Source organism: Chrysochloris asiatica, unplaced genomic scaffold (assembly GCF_000296735.1).
Source record: "Chrysochloris asiatica unplaced genomic scaffold, ChrAsi1.0 scaffold00054, whole genome shotgun sequence".
Classification (NCBI taxonomy): Eukaryota; Metazoa; Chordata; class Mammalia; order Afrosoricida; family Chrysochloridae; genus Chrysochloris; species Chrysochloris asiatica.
Genome location: NW_006408572.1, coordinates 14,165,228 through 14,185,228, shown reverse-complemented (window position 1 = coordinate 14,185,228; position 20,001 = coordinate 14,165,228). Strand labels below are relative to the sequence as shown.

Genomic DNA, 20,001 nt, shown 5'->3' with positions numbered 1-20,001 from the left:
TTCAGCCAAACCATACACAGGTCTATAAGGGGAACAGTAACATTAGGGAGGCACGCACACCTTGAAATAATCAACCATTTGAAATCCAAAGGGCAGCATTCACCAAGCGACCACATTCAGAAGGGTTAGGAAAGAAGGAGGAAAACAAACAAACAAAACAAAAACACAAGTAAATATCTTTCTTGTATCTGCTGCTTTTAGCCAAGATCCATCTACTGTCAGCACTGATACCCCTCCTGGTTCCATGTTCCCTACTGAATTTGGTTTGAATTTCTGGAAGTTCCCTGTCAATGTATGACTGTAAGCATTTTTTAATAATTTTCTAATACCTCATATATGCCTTACACACCCAAACATACAAGAGACACATGCAGACACCCATAGTCACTCACTCACTCACTCACTCACTCACTCACTCACTCAGGCAATTAAATAAAGTCACAGACAAAAGGGGGAAAAAGAAAGTGCCCCCTCCACTATCAAAGGGTAGCAAACCAGTTGTCACCTGCTCTGAATATCTTCCAGTTTTTCATAAAGACCTGACTTGTTCGTAGCTTCCACGACATTTGGAGTTTTCTGAGCATCATACGCCAACTCTTTAAAATCACTGTCAATGCCTTCGAATCTTTTAGAATCCTACAAATCAAAGTGAGGAAAATTAAATAGCATTTCCCTCAATTCCAAAAGGCTCCCCTGATGTGAAATACCCATCAAAAGCAGAACCTGTGGTTGGGTTGCCCAACAAAGAGATGAGCTGTGGACAGGAAAAGACCCTCAGACAGAAATAGCAGCTCTTACACAATTTGGCTCCACAACCCTTTTATACTTTTAAACATGATTGAGAATTCCCATATAACCATAGCTGTTTTTTCTATCCAAGATTAAAAGTGAGAAAGAAAAAAAAATTGTTAATTCATTTAAAAGGAACAATAATAAACCCATTAAGTATTAACATAAGTAACATATTTTATCTAAAATAACTGTTTTTCAAAGTAAAACAAGCTAATGAAAAATGAGTATCATTTTGTCACCTTTTTGGCAAATCTTTTTAAGGTCAGAGGTAATAAAATGCAACCAGATTCTTATATCTGAGCCCACATTCAATCCATGGGGTTATCAAGCTTCATGTATCCTTTGAAAAACTCCACTGTATACTCACGAGGGAGTGAGATTTCAAAAGTGAAGAACATTTTTAAAGTTATACTGGAAATGGTTCTGACTGCATGGATGACCTGAACAGGTTTCAGGGACTCCCAGGTGCCCCTCTATCACACTTTGAAAATCCCTGGCTTAAGAACACATGATTCTCGTAGGTAGACAGCGGATTCAACGCTTCTCCAGGGTGTATGCCAAAGTTCATGTCATCAAAATAAGCTCTTCTCAGTAAATGTGCTCCTATAATGCCAAAATTAATGAGGACTACACTCATAGTGTGGTGGTTCTGATGAGGCGAGAGAGCGAGCATCCAAGAGCTTGAGCTGAGGGTCTGGCACTGGGGAAGCGATTATGGCATTATTGTAGCTCTGGTAGCGTAGTGGTTACGAATCGGACTGCGAACCTTAAGGTCAGCGGTTCGAAACTATCAGCCGCTCCGCGGGAGAAAGATGAGGCTTTCTACTCCCGTAAAGATTTACACCCTAGGAAACCCTGTACAGGGTCGCTATGGGTCGGAACCGACTCGACGGCACTTAACAACAACAACAACAATAGAAATTATAATTGTACTTACTATGTGCACTGTTTTAATTAAGTCCCAGAAGTAGGTACTGTGAGTAGTCCCAGTTTCCATATGAGAAAACCAAGGCACCAGGAAGTCAAGTCATGTACCCAAGGGTCCACTGCCAAAGCGGAAGTGCCCAGACTGGACACAGCCTGGAGCAGCCTGTGTTCCTGCCCTCTGAAATTCATCAACTCTCTGCTGAGGAGATTTAAAAACAAGAGGATGGGGTAGAGAAAGCTCTGATTCCTCAGTGCCATGTCTTACTCCAATTAGAGAGGAAGAAAAGCCTCAAGGTTACACAAGTATAGGAAATATCTGGCACACACGCTGAAATGCAAAGAGTTGAACAGCAAATTGTAATTACACTCTGAGAGCAATTATGCAAAAATATGTATACACAGGAACAAAAGTTGGGAAATATTCATAATGAATGAAAATAGTAACTGTTGGGGTGTATGATTATGACTGATTTTATTATGCTCCCAAATTGTCTCTATTATCATAGTGTTAGTACAAAGAAAATCAATATATTTACGTGTTTCACACACAAACCTGTGGCACTGGTTAGAAACTAATGGAGTCAGTTCTTAATTATGTTGAATTGAAAGTTTGTAAAAGTCTTCCTTCCCCTCTCTAAAAGTCTCCACCCACGTCCTCATCCCCTTCTAACTAAACCTGTTCCTTTTCAAGCACTAGCTGTTAAGATAAGTAAAATCTAGCTTATTCAATTTGACATAATTACTATCACTGTAATGGTTGTTTTCGGTCCTTTTTCATTGCAAATATACAACCTTTCATCTGTACACGAGTGCAGTAAACATGCTTTTGTGGGGTGAACGGGTAAACGTAATGTTTTGAGGGCATGTGCTTCAAGTTCTAAGCAGCGCCTGGGCAGCATATGACATTTTGGAATCAAATGTGGTTTGGGAGCTAAGAACTTACTTGTTGAGAGGATACAAAGAGAATTAACAACAACAACAACAACAAAACAATGAATGAATTGGAGTCCACTAAGGGAAAAGAAGACTCCTGGTGTGGCACTGTAGGATTAGCAGAGGACTGTGAACCCCAAGGCTGATAGTTCAAGCCCACCAGCTGCTCCTTGGCAACCCTGGACAGGGTCACTGTAAGTCAGAATTGACTTGATGGCACTTACCAACAAGAGAAGAGAAGTGAATGGTGCATTAATTAGGACAAATCAGAAGGAGCAATCGACCACAGGGAAGGTGATAACGAAAAGTGTGATATTTTAGAGAAATTCATCCTTTACTATTTAGCTGAGGATTGGTATTTAGTGGACTGCTAAAAGAATTTTAGAAGTGTACTGATGATCAGGACTGGAAACAGTCTTTACTTTCAATTAATACCTGCATCTTACTTATCTGCAAAGCGATTCAAAAGCAGCTCATCTTAAACTGCAGCAGTTAGTATTTTTGATTTCCTTTTCTTACCGAGTAAAATAAAACCAGGGTCCTCAAAGTGCAGCTCAGTCAATTGGCATAACACCTCAGGAAGATGATATTCTACATACTAGAGTGGTCAGCAGCAGTGAGGGTCCTAAAGGGTGCCGAATGGCCATCTATGATACAACTATTGTTCTCTATGTGTCTGCAGCAAAGGAGAAAGAAGACTCAATGAAGGAAGACGTCCAGAGGACTAATGCCGTCATTTTTGTTTTTCAGTGCCATTGAATCAGTTCTGACTCATAGCAACCCTTTATAAGGAGCGGTTGGTGGATTTGAACCACCAACCTGAGGTTAGCAGTCCAGTGTTGATTCTACAGCACCACATAGGACTCCACAGGACTAACAGTCTTTATGAACCACAGCCTCACCTATGCAAACACCAGTGGAAGTGGATGATGCCCAGCTACCACGACCAGCTCTTCTGACCAGGGAAACAACAGGCAGTCCCAGATAGAATGGGGAAAACAATGAAACAAAACACTACTCCCTAAAAAATAAACAAATAAATAAAAAGTCCAGGTTTACTGGACTGGTAGAAACTAGAGGACCCCTTGATATATCCTTTAAACTTGAAACTCAAAGCATTCCTAGAGGCCATCTATCACCTGCAAGTATTGTGTTCCTTCAAGCCAGGGGTGGGGAACGTCCAGCCCACAGGTCCTATAAGGCCCACGAAATCATTTGGTCTGGCTCTGCCAGGGCAACCGCAGTTCCAGCCATCATGTTAGGGGTGTATTGATTGAATATTTGGGCAAATATAACAGACTAAATTTTAAGTTGATAATTTTGTAGGGTCCACAAATGATGTTATGAGTTTTGGCAGAAAAAAAAGTTCCCCATCCCTGCTCTAAACAATCATCTAAATGAGACTTTAACCTAGACCAAAGATGAGAAGATAGAGGGGACAGGAAGCTAGATTAATAGAAAAAGAACAACCAGAATGCGAGAAATGTGAACGCTAACATGTTGTGAAAAGTATACACAATGTCACAGTAATGTGTGTATAAACCAAAAACCTATGACTATTTAGTCAATTCCAACTCATAGCGACTCTGTATAGGGTTTCTGAGGCTGTAAATGTTTACGGAAGCAGAAAGTGTCATCTTTCTCCCACGGAGCACCTGGTAGATTCGAACTGCTGACCTTGTGGTTAGCAGCCCATTTCATAATCCACTACACTATGTATAGGAATCCTGGTGTGGCGCTGTAGGATAAGCACTGGACTGCAATGTCAATTTGAACCGCATGGCTGGTAGTTCAGATCCACCAACCACTCCTTGGAAACCTTATACAGGGTCGCTATGAGTCGAAACTAACTCGACGTCACGTAACACCAACGACAATAACCATATGTACAGAAATTGTTAAATGAGAGCTGAATTTGCCACTTCAATTATCTTTAAAAAAAAAATTTAAAAATCTTTGTAATAAACCAAACCAAAACAACAAAAAAACAATAGGTTCTGCTTTCCTTTTCCTGCGCGTCTGGGGACAACAATTCTACCTTCTCTCCTTCCTCAGCCTGATGTCTGGTGGCTTGCAGTATCAACATCTGTGTAATGCCAAGGAAGAGAAGAAGAAAAGAGAATGCAAGCAGTAGATGATTGTCCCTTGATCTGGGTAAGGAAACAGGGAGAGCGCAAGATGTCCTCAGCAGGTACCTGGGGTAGCTGAGCCCGGATATCTTCAGACCCAATGAATATGCTCTCCAGGTGAGACCACGTGCGTTGCACCTCAAACCAAATTGAGATGACAGCGTCAGCCGAGGAGAGCTTCTTCTGCCAGCCTGACACTTCCTCCAGGAAGAAAGCAATGTACTTCGACATCATCAAGTTCTGCAGCTGGACCTGGTTGTCCTCCAGAATCTCAATGAGGTCCTCGTCAGACCGCCACAGGGGGACGTGGGTCCTTGGGTGGGGCTCATAGTGGAATTCCATGCCAGCCCAGGTGGTCTGAAGTTCCTTCAGGGTTTTCTCCATGCCCATCTCTTTCACAGCTCTGTCCACAATGCCCCGGACCTCATCCTCAAAGTGCTGCAGTTGGAGCTGCAGGAAGTGAGCCAGGGTGGTGTCTCCATCCATGGTGAAGCTCACACCAGTGGCCTGCATCAGCTGCCTCCAGTGTCGCTCCCGGATGGCTGGATTCTGCAGTTCCGCCACTGCCCTCAGTGAGGACAGGGTATTCAACACAGTGTTTTCCAGGCCTGTGAATGCGTCCCAGGCCCTGACCTCCTTGTCGAGGTTCCGGATATGCCTGGTGAACTGTTTGCATTCGAGGTCCATGGCCTCCACGTTGATGTCCCTCCACTTGGTGGTCTCCCAGGCGTGGATGCTGGAGCTCACCATTCCTATGGTATCCCAGAGCTCCTTCAGCTGACAGGCCTCCTTCCTGCATTGTCGCAGATGCTTGTAGTCTGGGACGTTGACTTCAAACAAAGCAGCAGACTCAGAGATGGAGGCCATGGTGGACTCCATCTGACAGATCTCCATGTGCTTGGCATCCAACACTTGGTGAGGGTCAGGGCTGTCAAATCTGGAAGACACAAAATGTTCCCTTCGTAAGTATGGAACACATGGGGATATGCTTCCTAGGGTCACCAAAGTAACACCAGCTCAAACCTTTCCAGCCAAACCAATGACTTCATCCGAAGTATCTCATCCTGAGAAGAAAAGATGTTCAGGGATGAGGTGCACACAACGAAATCAGAGGGCAGCCCATTCAAGAGGAACATTCTGCTCGGAACCGTGTTTGCACATCTGAGAAGATAATGATATTCTCTCCCACTCCCCAAACCCCCCGTCAGGCAGAGGAGGGGGAAAACCTCTTGATTCCAACTACCTTAGATTCTCGAAGTTAGCTGCTGGCTTCCACAGACCACTCGGCACCAAAGAGCACTAAGATCCTGCCAGGGTGTAGGCAGCTTTATGTGAGAGAGCTGGTGGTGCTTAGAGGTCAAATCCTGGCATGCTTTGCCATTGCTCCCCTAAGGCAGTGGTCTTCAGTTTTAGTGGCATAGCAGAATCACTTGGAAGTTTCAAGCACTCTCCCTGCCCAGCCTGCTCCCAACACCAATTAAATGATCATTTTGGGCTCCAACTGGTTCACTCATGGTTGATGCGGTGAAGTCAGAACAGACTTGAATTTCTAAAACCTGTGTGAAGTAAAGCTCTAACTGGAATGGAAAAGCATGATGGGTTTGAGCTCTGGGATGGGAGACTCAAGCCAGGCCCAGTGATTGAGCCCTTTCAGGAGTCTGACACAGGAAATCGGATCCTTGTCAGGACTATGGAGAGCAACATGCATTCAAAGAGGCCCTATTCATCTTTGAGTAGGGCACCATTGTTCCTGATTCTGCTGATCAAGGGATTTGGTTGCTATACAACACACCTACTCGTTTCCAAAGGGCATTGACCCATACTTTTTCCTCTTCAGTTATCCATCTGGTACACCCACATTTTACAATTCTAGATCCATTCAACTTTTGCTTCATAAGCCATGAGTAGATAAGGAAGAACCAGTTTGAAGCCGTAGACCCAGGCAAGAGTATTTTCAAAGATGCCCAGGCAAATCCAATGTGCAGTCAAAGTCAAGTTAACCTGTGCTAGGGGTTATAAAGTGAGTCCTGGTGTGCCGCCTGAGGGCTAACACACTGGACTGCATAGTTGTTTGAAGCACAAGTTTGGTGGTTCAACTTTACCAACCGTTCCTCGGAAACCATATACACAACCAACTCAACAGCACGTAACAACAACAACAGGGATTATAAAGATAGAATGTAAAGCCTTTACCCAGGCCCCCAAACAGTTACAGTCTATCATTTTTATTCGTTTTTTCCTCGTTAGGTCCAGTATTAAGTCCCTCAGCCATGCTGTCTCTGATCTCTTGTCCTCCATGAACTTTTACACTTCTCTGGCCTTCTTCCTCCGGCATCCTGGAGGTATCCTCTTGTTCCATTCTGAACTCCTATAAGCACTCTATCTAGCTGCGCAGTCTCATTACTGGAGCCACAGCATCCTCCCTCCAGTGCTCATGCGCACAGCAATTTCCAGACTGCTCCGTGGATAGTCAGAAGAATGAACAAACTCGTCTTAGATGAAGTACGCTACTCCTTAGCAGTGAGGACGGTGAGGCCTCAGCTCACTTATTTACTTATTTATTTTAGTGGTTTATTGTGAATTATGTGATAGTTTACATGGGAGAACATTAGTTTTACATTCAATCTATCATATATCGTATCATTGTCATGGTTACAATCCCCTCCATGCATCATCAACTATCCAAAGGGTATTCCCTGCAAGCCTGCCCCCTACACTACCTCCGCCCCCCCGGTCTTCAGCACACAGCCCCTCTCCCTCTCTGCATCTAAAGTCCCCAGCTGCTCCATCACTCCACGTCATCATCTCTGCCTCCATCTCAGGCATCACTGCTTCTCTGGGTAGGGTCCCGCTCTCCGCTCTTCTCCCTTGATGGTTCTTCAGTTCACTTTGACACATCACCAGGAAAGACCAATCGCTAGAAGATCACATCGTGGTTGGTAGAAGGGAGCGTTGGGAAAGGCAGGGGAGGCCCTTGGTGACATGGATTGGCACAGTGGCCCAAACAATGGACTCAAACATTCCAACAATCAGGAAGATGGTGCAGGACCAGGTAGCATGAGGTCGTCATGAATTGGACCTGACTCTAAGGCAACTCACAACTGATCCTCTTCAACATTAACTTATCTTACCATGCTTGTTGTTGGTGTGAAGTGCCATCAAGTCAGTTCCGACTCATAGCAAACCTGTATAGGGTTTCCAAGGAGCACCGGATGGGTTTGAACCACTAACCTTGTGATCCGCAGTTCAGTGCTTATCCTATAGCACCACATCAGACTTCCAAAATCACAAGTGCCCAAACAGGGGCTTGAACTCTTAACCCTCAGATTAAAAGCCTGACGCTCTACTGACCGAGCTATTCAGGTGCTCTTGACATAGTAGAGGGAGGCACTTGCATGAGCTTTCTTCAAATACCTGAACCAACCCCAAGTGTCCAAGGACCTTCTCATTTCCTCTCCTAGTCTCCTCTCCCCATCAACAAGTCCTTATTTCTGTGGAGAAGAAACTGGTAGGATTAGATTTGGAGACACTGATTAAGGGAGACCAGCACATTCCTCTAAAATCATAATAAAGAACCTGGGATTCAATGTCAACTAGAATATTAAGAGAAAATGGGTAAGGAGGGCAACTGGCCAGTTCCTCCTACCCAGGAGCTGTGGTAGCGTAGTGGTTATGAATCGGGCTGTGAACCTTAAAGGTCAGCAGTTCGAAACTACCAGCTGTTCCGCGGGAGAAAGATGAGGCTTTCTGCTCCCGTAAAGATTTACAGCCTCAGAAACCCTGTACAGGGTCGCTGTGAGTTGGAACCGACTCCGCAGCTCATAACCACCACCACCACCAGTGTGTGTGCGTATGCTTGTGTCAGTGTGTCACATTCCTTTTCTTGAATTGCTCCTTCTATCACTTGTCTTCAGAAATATTTTCCTCAATGGATGGGTGGTGGTGGTGGTGGTGGTGGTGTGCCGTGGAGTCAGTTCCGACCCTGCACAGGGTTTCCAAGGCTGGAAATCTTTATGGGAGCAGAAAGCCTCATCTTTCTCCTGAGGAATGCCTGTCAGTTTCAAACTGCCGACGGGGAGGTTAGCAGCCTGACTTGTAACCACTATGCTACCATAGCTCCTTCAATGGATGGGAAGTAACCCTAATTAAAGTTTTTTACCTGAACTGCTTATCACTTAAGCCTAATTGTCAAGCAATACAATAATAGTTATGCATACTATTCAATTAGTGTCAGATTAATTTGGATGCTTGTTATGTCTGACTCAAACTCCAAATGATATTCCTGCTTATTAAGCTAAAGAGATTTGGGCTCATGTACTATGGTTGTAGATGCATATCTTAAAAGAATGGGACGACGCATTAGTTGCATTGACAGGCAGGCATGTGTTGCTTAACATCCAAGATATGTTCTGTGAAAAAAAGTTATTTCCATGCTGTGCGAACACTGTATTAAAACCTTTCTAGAAACCCATATTTGGTTGCTCTTATCCTCTGCTGAGGCTGCTGGACTGCTGGTGTAAGCCAGAGAAACAGGTGTGGGCAACAGTGGCCGCAGAGAGCACAGGGTTGGGACAGGCGGAAGTGGAGCATGCCCCAGCCTCACCCGCTGTCCAAGCCACCTCAGCAGCAGGAGCAGCCAAGTCCCAGCAGCCCCCACTACCACCAGCCCAATGGACAACGCCCAAGAGACCCCACTCAGAGCCAGGTCCTCTGCTTCACCTACTGAGACACCAGCCTTGGTCCAGTGCTGCAAACGTCTGGGTTTGGGATCTTTGAAGATCCATTTTGTTGTTGTTAAGTGCCATGGAGTTAATTCTAAGTCATAACAACCCTATATATAGGGTTTCTGAGGAGCAGCTGGTGGGTTTGAACCACCAACCTTTCTCTGGCTTACCCCATGAGTCCACTGCTTTTTCTAGAGCATCACACCAGGACTCCACAAAATCATTGGTGGTGGTGATTGGGGAAAGGGGGAGTGCATGGGGAGGAGGGGGAGGATTGTATACCATCTAGTTGGTTTCAACTCATAGCAAACTTGTATGGCATTTCTGAGACTGTAAATCTTTACAGGAGGAGAAAGTATCACCTTGCTCCCTTGAAGCAGCTGGTAGGTTTGAACTAGCGATTAGCAGCCCTACACTTAATGCATTGTTTCCAAAACCACTGTTGTTGTTTAGGGCCGTCATGCCAGCTCTGAATCATAGTGACCCTGTATAGGGTATGTAAGGATCAGTAATAATAGAAATGGCCAGACTTATGGATCCACCAGAGAGTGCTGAAACCCTCTGAATGTTAACGGACTATGGCACTTCATCACCCTGGAATGAAAATCAGCCCCATGGCTGGACTTCTACCCAAATGACAGACAGGCCTATAAGATGAACAGTAACAATAACAGGTACACATTTCTTACAACAATCAACCATAGGAGATCAAATGAGCAGCCTTTGTCCAAGGACACAGCTCAGAAGTCAGGGCGGAATAGGAAAGAGGATGAACAGAAATGAGAGAAGAGACAACAGGGAGGAGGTGGGAAGAACGCTGGTACATTGCAGGGAGGAGGTGGGAAGAACGTTGGTACATTGCAGGGAGGAGGTGGGAAGAACGCTGGTACATTGCAGGGACTGTAATCACTGCTACGAAACAAAACGTGTATGAACGAGTCAATGGAAAACCAAGTTGCTCTGTTAAACATGCACACTTTTTAAAAACAAAGCAAAAATAATAAATAAAAGGAGGCCTGCTTTCCTTTAAAAGAGAAACAAAACAAAACAAAACCTCAAGGTACCATAGATACATATGAGTTGGACATTGACCACATGAATGTTAATTGACACAACTGTACTGTTCTTCAGATTCCAAATATACACAGATCCCAGGTTACAAAATGAGATTGGCTCCTAGGTGTGTCTTTACGTCAAATTTGTAGGTAGGCTGTAAACAGGTGTATACGGCTCTTACTTAGCTTTACTTTAGTGCCAGAAAAGACTCAAAGATATTTTCAGTCATTTGAAAAGTTCATGTGCAGCAAGTGAAGGTGACTATGAGGAAGACTTTGTTTCAAAATAGATGTTGGCTCAATCATTTCAAAGTGAGGGCAAATTTATAGAACATGAAAGGACAAGTACGAGTTGTCCGTACATTGGACGTGCATAACCCAGAGACTTCCTGTTCTTCAGAAAAGAACACAAAATTTGAGTTCTCAGAGTTGAAAAGGGTCCTACATCCTATAAGAAGCAGTGGAAAAAGGCACAGGTTGTAGAGAAATATTCTGTACTCTTGGCCAGTGGCCCAGCAAAGAAAATCACCAAGAAGAAATGATCCTTCCACTAACTTTTTTGGATCCAAAGGCTAATTGTATCCTGACTATAGTGAAGTTAGCTTCTTGGTGTTAGTACAAAATCTCCAAAATTCAGACAAATTCTAAAGCTCACATTCTGCTTAATTTCTTAACGATAAGTTATTAAGTAAGTTATGAGCTATTGGAAGATTTCAAGTGTACGCAGAAGATAATAAATGATCTTGCTAACCATTCTTTCCTTAGCACATATGAGCACCCCTAAATCAATATTTGTTCCTCAAATATTTGTAAGAAGTGGTCATTTATCAAACCCCTTCCAAACTTCATCTACTAGTGGCATAATTTCTTTTTATAGTTTACATTTGTGGAATCATATCCTTAGCTGGGCACATTTGGCCAAAGGAATGATAGGGACCTCTAGACATGAGGGCAGGTAATCCTCTTACCACTGAAAAACTCTACTGCAAATTGTCAGGATATTCATAGGTCTGATTAATGCGTCTAATAAAATAGAGGCAGTTCTCCAAACCCCGAGGGAACAAAACAGTATAAGAAGAAGACAGTTACTAGGAAAAAAAGGGTGCTCCATGTCTTTGGAACTTAAATAATATTGTAAAAGTATTTTAATTTAAAAGAGAAATGCCCGGTGTCTGGGTGAATAAAACTATAATGAACAGCAATGGAAATATGGTGTTCATAGTGATCTTGGGGAGATGATTGGTTCAGATCTAACTTAGATGTGAACACAGAGGAGTAAGTGACTTAAGTTGATACTCTGGAAGCTTTTATTGTTAATTGCCGTCGAATTGGTTCTGACTCATAGCGACCCTGTATAGGGTTTCCGAGGAGCAGCTGGTGGATTTGAATCACTGAACTTGTGGTTTAGTAGTCCAGTGCCTATCCTAGAGTGCCACAACAGGACTAGCCATTGTAAATGTTAACCTCAGTGCATACCTGTATACATAATCAACAATGACACACCTTCATTTGATGTTCCACAGGTATTATAAAACTTAATGTGTCTAACCTCGAACTTTTGTTTCCCCCTCACACCCAGTCCTGCACATTGTTTGGCCCCATTTCAGTGAACAATTGAACAGTAACAACTTCCACCTGCTTGTCCAAACTAAAGATGGGGAATTATCCTAAGCTCTCCTCCTCCTTCATAGAGATATTGATGTTTCAGTGGCAAATGTTTACTCACCATGAGGGAGACCTGGGTTCAAGTCTCACCAATGCATTTCATGCTCAGCCACTACCCATTTGTCAGTGGTGACTTCAGGGTTGCTACGATGCTGAAAAGATTTTAGTGGAATTTCCAGGCTAAGGAAGGGTAGAAAGAAAGGTCTGGAAATCTATTCCCAAAAACCAGCCAATGAAAAATTTATAAATCACAACAGTCCAAGGGAGGAGAATATTAAAAGCACCACGGACTGCCAAAAGAACAAACACATCTGTGTTGGAGGAAGTACAGCCAGAATGCTCTTACAAATCAGGATGGCCAGTCTTTGTCTCTCATACTTCAGACATGTGGTCAGGAGGGACCAGTCCCTGGAGAATGACATCATGCTGGGTACAGTGGAGGGTCAGGGAAAAAAAGGGAAACTCCCAACAAGATGAACTGGCACAGTGGCAGCAGCTCAAGTGTAGCAACGATTGTGAGGTTGGTGCGGGTCTGGGCAGTGTTTTGTTCTGTTGCGTGTAGGGTTGCTATGAGTTGGTACTGACTCGATGGCATCTAACAACAACAATAATCCACAATTGGTCATGGGGTTGATGCAGGACTGGGTAGCATTTTATTTCATCATCAAGGGAATTGCCATGAGTCAAGAGCAATTGGATGGCAGCTAACAAAAACAACTCCTCCTCCTTCATCTTCCTTATTCACTCAGTCCTGCTGATCTCCCTTCTAAGTCTCTCTCATATCCATTCTTCTTTGTTTTCATGGTTACTGCTTCAGTTCAGGCCTCACTACTTCCTACTGGGGCTCCTGAATTGAGCACCTACTTTTAAGTCTGTTTCACTCCATTCTACTGTCCTCAGTTATGAGAAACTATATTTCTATCACACTATGTTCCACTGGACCAATACACAACATTCTTATCAATGGAGAAATGATTGAAGCTGTCAAGGACTTCATTCTTGGATCAACTATCAACACTCATGGAAGCAGTAGTCAAGAAATCAAATGACATATTGCATTAGACAAATCCACTGCACAAGACCTTTTTAAAGTATTGAAGAGCAAAGATGTCAGCTTGAGGGCTAAGGTGCTCCTGACCCAAGCCATGGTATTTTCAATAACCTCATATGCATGCGAAAGTTGGTCAGTGAATAATGAAGACCGTAGAAGAATTGATGATTTTGAGTTATGATGTTGGAGGAGAATATTGAAAGTGCCATGGGCTGCCAAAAGAATCAACAGATCTGTGTTGGAAGAAGTGCAGCCAGAGTGCTCCTTGGAGACCAGGATGGCCAGATTTCGTCTCTCATACATTGGACATATTGTCAGGAGGGACCAGTCGCTGGAGATGAATATCATGTTTGGTAAGGTGGAGGGTCAGAGAAAAAGAGGAAGACCCCCAGCCAGATGGATTGGCAATGTGGCAGCATCAATGAGCTCAAGCATGACAAATATTGTGAGGTTGGCCCAGGACTAGACAGTGATTCGTTCTGTTGTGCATAAGGTCACTATGAGTTGGTACCGACTCAATGGCACAACCACCACCAACATTCCCAGGCTCAGATTGCTCGGTGGTTGATCATGGTCATTGTGATCAAGTTCAGACGCAAGGACACTCAAAACCTGTCTGTGGATCTCTCTCCATGCCCATTCTTGAATCCCAGCCACATACATGTGTATGCCTTTGGTTCATTCTTACTTTTCCATCTTTCTGTGCCTTTGTAAATACTACTTCCTTTGCCTGGAACATCTTTGCTTCCAACTCTCCTTTTCCCTAATTGTTGACTCTTATTTGCCCATTGGTTCAAGCACTACCTTCTACAGGAGGTGTAACTGCCTCCCCAGTAGGGGTTAGAGACAGCTCCCAATGCAGATGTCTTACTGCTCATTTGAAAAATTGTCCCTGAGGTTCTAAGTCCTTGAGATCCAGGAATGTGTATCATCCCACAATCCTAGCACCTGTAGCATTGTGGGTTGACTTTTCTGCTAAGACCACTATCTCCTGTACTCCACGGAAGCTAAAATTATGTGAATGAGTCAAATTAACCAGTAGAATAGGGTCAACCTGAATTAATGTTACATCTTAGGATATTGATACATCCTGGGGTGTTGAAGGACAAATTCTGTTTTTTTCTCTGTCTTCTGGAAGAGACAACAGACAACATCCAAGAAGGAAAGAAGGCTTTCTTCTCTCACACCTGCTGTATTGGTACCATGGGAAATTTTGTGTCCTCTAGTTGCATAAGGAGCTCTGGTAGCTTAGTGGTTACGAAAAGGCTGCTAATCTTACAGTCAGCAGTTCGAAACTACCAGCTGTTCCGCAGGAGAAAGATGAGGCTTTCTGCTCCCATAAAGATTTACAGCCTCGGAAACCCTGTACAGGGTTGCTATGAGTCAGAACTGACTCCACGGCACATACCAACAACAACAGTTGCATGTATGACAGCATGCAATGGGAGGGTCTCTTTCCAATGCTCCCTCGGCACTTCAAAATCTCCTATTGTTATCTCCGAATTCTACAGGTCTCCCTTGGAATGAAGTGTACAGGGATCATCAGTTGATTTGACTAAGAAATTTGTGTGGATTGTTTTAGTTTTGGTGTGGAGAAGAAGATTATGTATCAAGGAATCATTGGCCAAGGTCAGGAAGGCTGTTCTCAAGGTCAGAGAAGGCCACCAGGAGCATGAAGCATTCTTATCATTCAAGTAGGGAGAATCAGTCAACATTGCTATGAGCTGCAGAAAGTCCCGAGTCTGAGTATGGTGGTTGAGCCAATTACTGTGATGTGTGAGATCTTCAACTACAAATACACTGTACTAGGAATGGCGCTGTAGGAGCACCTCTGGACTACTAACCATAGTGTAAGCAGTTCAAACCCAACAGCCTCTCCTTGGAAACTCTATACAGGGTTGCTATGAGTTGGAACCGACTCTATGGCACTTAATAGCAACACAAGACTAAAGAATTAAAGGATGAACTAAAGCGTGCCTTGGGCATGAAGAAAATCCAAGCAACCTGGTTTTACCTGGAACGATCAGACAGCAAGGACCTAAGAAGATTCACTTCATTTTTCCTCCTCAAAGACAGGATCATTGTAAGCTAAGTTTCATCAGTGTAAATGTCCCCATCTAACCAGGAACAGAAATGTGAATTCACACAGGGTTGTACTAGGGTTTGTATTTTAGAAATTCCTAAGTCATCTAAAAGTAAAAGAACTAGGATTAAATTCATTTGCCACATATAGCACCTAGGAATTTGAAACCCACACATTCACATATGCCAAAGTAAGAAAATAAACCAAACGCAGGAGCTGATACCCACTCAATATCCTTCAGCAATAAGTCCAGAATTCTGCTCCAGGCCTGATGGTTTTATTGATAAGAAGAGAAATACCCGAAAATTACAGTCACGTTTGGTTCTCCGCACTGCTGTGAGCACTTATTTTTCAAAGCATTCATTTGCATGTCAAATTAACAGATGTGAATTTGGAAAACCCTCTTAAGGGTAGCAATATCTCCACTGCCAGCAGATATCAAATGCTAAGAAAGAAAAATTAATACAGCTATCTTTAAAAAAAAAAAAAAGTTTATCAAAACATACACACAATGTACTAAGGAGGAATGATACCAGATTTCTTACAGCTACACAAACAAGTATCAGCAACAGAGAGCTGTCTTATTTGAAGCTGCCTCAGAAGTTTCTTTGGGAAGATATTTCTCCAAACCTATAAGTAATTCTCTTTTGAAATTTCCTTAAGAGACAAGGGATGTAAAACTATTCATGTTATTGTATTTATAGTTGCTCTGGCTGGCACAAATAGGTAAGTGCTCAACTTTAATCAAAAAAAGTTGGCAGTTCCAATCCACCTAGAGAGACATCTTGAAAGAAACAGATGATGATCTATTTCCTCAAAGTAACAGTCATTGAAAACCCTTGGGAGCACATTTCTACTTGGACACTCATGGTATCACTATTAGTCCAAATCAGCTCGGATGGCACTGGTTTTCCTTTGTCTTTGGTGTAGTTGTTGTTAAAACAATGATAATATTGCCCAGCTTGACAATCTACCTCCATCATCAGCCTTAGCTCTGATTGACCAATGTCCAAAGTAAAGGGTTCAATTGCATGCCCAAAAGAGTCAAGAGACTATGCCTCATTCTCTTAGAATAGATCCTCAAAAAGGAGATTCACAAATTTTTAGAGCAATAGAATTTTTTCTCTGGAACCAGACCATAGCTCCTAACTAAGGTGACTATTCTAAGGGGATAATGCATTTGCAGTTACTTATCCTGGATAGATTGCTTGAACAGATGCTAGTTACTGCAGTGGTTTAGGGCAGTGGTTCTCAAACCTTGTCTTAACATTGGAATCACTTGAGAGTTTCACAAATACTGGTGCCCAGGTCACCCCCAGTGAATCTGATGTAGCCAGTCTATACGCCAAGATTGTTGTTGTTGTTAGGTGCCATTGAGTCAGTATCAACCCTATGCACAATGGAACAAAATACTGCCCAATCCTGGGCCAACCTCACTACTGTTGCCACGCTTGAGTCCATCGATGCTGCCACTTGGCCAATCCACCTCATTGGGGGTCTTCCTCTCACATACATGAATTCTTCTACAATCGTCCTTATTCACTGTCTAACTTTCACATACATGAAATTAGCTGGAGTCCAGAGGCCATGTAGTTAATCAATACGCTATATTTCTGTCCTATAAGGTTACATTTTAAAAAAATGTTTTATTGTGACTTATGTGATAGTCATTCATCCTATTGTAAGGTTACATTTTTGCTTTGTTTTTTATTTGGCTTGATTTCATGTGTATCTTGTAATGTAACACTCCTGGTGTGGCTCTGTGGGCTAATGAGTCAGACTGCAAAGTCGTTTGAACTGCAAAGTATGTGGTTCAGGCTCACCAGCTGCTCCTTGGAAATCCTATACAGGGTGGCTATGGGTCAGAATCGACTTGACAGCACTTCACAACAATAACAACCCTTGAAAAAGAAATGATTCCTTACTCCTGTCATAGAGACATTTTCCAGATTGATGACTTCTAGTTCAATCTAGACCGAAATACAGAGAAGACTCAGCAGAAAGCTCAACTCTAAGAAGCAGAAAACAAAGCCTTTATTGGAGGGAGTTGAGGATACCTACTTCAGCTCAAGCATTGACAAACAGGCACTGTCTTTGTACCAGGTTTTCTCTGAGATTGGGCACACACTGACCATTAAAACTAGCTTGTCCTTCTGGTTGGAATCCCTGATGCTGAGCAGTGGACTAGAAGCAGACCCACAGAAGACATGTCTACCAAAGGAGGGAGCCTCTAAGTAAGATATCCAGAGGACTTCTGGTTCTAGTGGTGGCTGAGTCAGTAGGACAAGCTCCATGGGGGAGGGAATGACAACCCAGAGAAGCTGCTTTCACAGAACAGCCCCAGAGTTCTGGATCTAGCATAAGGTGCAGGGTGTTAGTTTTCTGCACACACCAGTGGAAAAATCAAGGTATAAACGAAAATACTGAGATATAGGAATCACTCAAGACACGGGACTCCCTCTGCAACCACCTCGCCTGGGCAGAGTTCAGAGGGCGGGGCTACAGCCAGACTGGCACAGGGAACTGGCGTTTAAAGTGGTGCAGTGACGTTTGTATAAGGAGGTGCGTGGAGATGCCACACATTTTTTCCTGCTTTTCCCTGTTACACCTTCTTGCCCAGCCCAGATGCCTTCAGGCGGGTGGGTGCAGATGCCCCCAAAAAAGGCCAGTGTTGCGCCCACAGTTTTTCTCATGACACAGAAAGAAAGAACCCTATCAGACCCAAGTGCAAATTTTTGGCTGCTGTTTATGACGTCAGCCTCTGGGTCACAGCCTTAAAATTAACTTGTGTGGGATCCTTTACTCTGGCATATCCAGCAAGAAAAAAGCAGGCCTGTCAGGCCTGACAGACAAACCATATGAACAATCTGTAAAACCCCAACATAAAAGGATACAACTATTTCAAGAATCATGCTGTGCACATGCAGATACCTAACTGACCTTCAGAGACAAAATAGTAGACAATCTTTCTCCCATTAACTTCTCAATATCTATCTATGCACCTATATGGTGGTGACTAGAGGATGGGGCTGAGTGAGCGGACACCCCCACCCACTGTTGGAGGCTTCTATGGTGCACACACACAGCCTGTGTAGTAAGGTGACTGGCCAGTCGGCCACAGTTTTATTTTTGTTTCAAAGTGGTAGTTTTTGTCTCTGTGTTTTTATTGCTTCTGCTTTTGGTCTTTTTGATCACTCATTTTTGCTGAAGTTGGGAGCTTTTTCTCCCTACATTATTACCCAGGAAGAGACAACAATCATGGCCATATAGCCAAGCTACAAGCATACTCCATAATATTCCACCGTTAGAGATGAGCCAATAACAGCTGATAAGCATTACACAAGAAAAGGAAAGCCTATATCCTGATCATATCCACCAGGAGACATCCAGTAAGCTTAATAACACAGCAACAAACATCCAATTAAGCATTAAAATTCTACACAACTACTAGAAATGTCAAACAACAAAAGATATCAGAACATGTACAAAACAGTAAAGAGTAGCCGAGACAAATGAGCTGGAGATAGACAAAAACTTTCTAGAAGAAGACCAGGTTTTGTATTTGCCCAAGAAGGAATTCAGAAGAATGATATGAAGACAAATTCAAATGTTTCAAAAAGGGGTGGAGGAAAACAAGGAAGAAATCAGGAAAGTGCTACAAGAGCAATCTAACAAGATTGATACAGCATTGGAAACAATTCAAAACCCTCAAAAAGAGGTCTAGATGATTAACAATAAAAGATTGGGAATAGGTAATACACTGAAAGGGCAAAGGAGCACAATTGAAGAGATGGAAGCCAGAACCAGTGAGCTGGAAGGCAAATCTCTCAATACTGCTAAGATAGAAGAGTAAGCAGAAAAAAGGATAAAAAAAAAAAAATCTGAAGAGAGTCTAAGATTCATGTTGGATAACATGAAGAGGAACAACTTAAGAATTATTGGCATTCCAGAACAGGAAGAATCAGAGAAATCCACAGAGAAAAAAATTGAAGAGCTTCTGGAACAAAAGTTCCCTAACATCTTGAAATATGAGAAGATAAACATTCAAGAAGTCGAACGTACCCCAGGAAGGATAGACCCTAAAAGAAAATCATCAAGTGATATAATAATCAAGCTCTCCAATCAAAGACAAGGAGAGAATCCTAAAAGCAGCCAGGGAAAAGAGAACTGTTACTTACAAAGGGCAAGCAAATCAGATTAAGCTCTGACTTCTCAGCAGAAACCATGCAGGCGAGAAGGCAATGGGGAGACATATACAAAACCGTCAAAGAAAACAAAAAACAAAAAAACTGCAAAACAAGAAACGTCTATCCAGCAAAACTGTCAATCAAATACGATGGTGCAATCAAAACATTCCAGGATAAACAAAATCTAAGAGATTTTGTCAAGGCCAGTGCAGCACTTCAAACCATCCTAAAGAGAGCTCTTTGGACTGAAAACCAAGAATAGACAACAACCAGAGATTGACAGGCATGGCAACACCACCTGAAACTCAGACGATGGATAGCAGAGTCCAGAACAGAACAAAACTACAATAATGAATTCAAAGGATCTGGGAGGTCAACTGAAGTTCAAAATAATATCAATGTCAAAGAAGGGGAAAATGTAGGAACAGAGATCCAGGTGGTGAAGAGGCCATGTA

At 43.0% G+C, this 20,001-nt stretch overlaps 1 protein-coding gene across 1 annotated transcript in view; it reads right to left on the bottom strand.

The window, feature by feature from the left end:
* The window catches only part of DNAH9 (dynein, axonemal, heavy chain 9), a 556,281-nt gene that overhangs the window by 389,394 nt on the left and 146,886 nt on the right, over positions 1-20,001 (bottom strand). Inside the window, exons 20-21 of the mRNA XM_006863433.1 lie at positions 4,848-5,718; positions 506-636 (exon numbers count right to left, since the gene is read on the bottom strand). Of these exons, the coding sequence (XP_006863495.1) occupies positions 506-636; positions 4,848-5,718 (1,002 nt within the window). The remainder of the gene's footprint in view (positions 1-505; positions 637-4,847; positions 5,719-20,001) is intronic.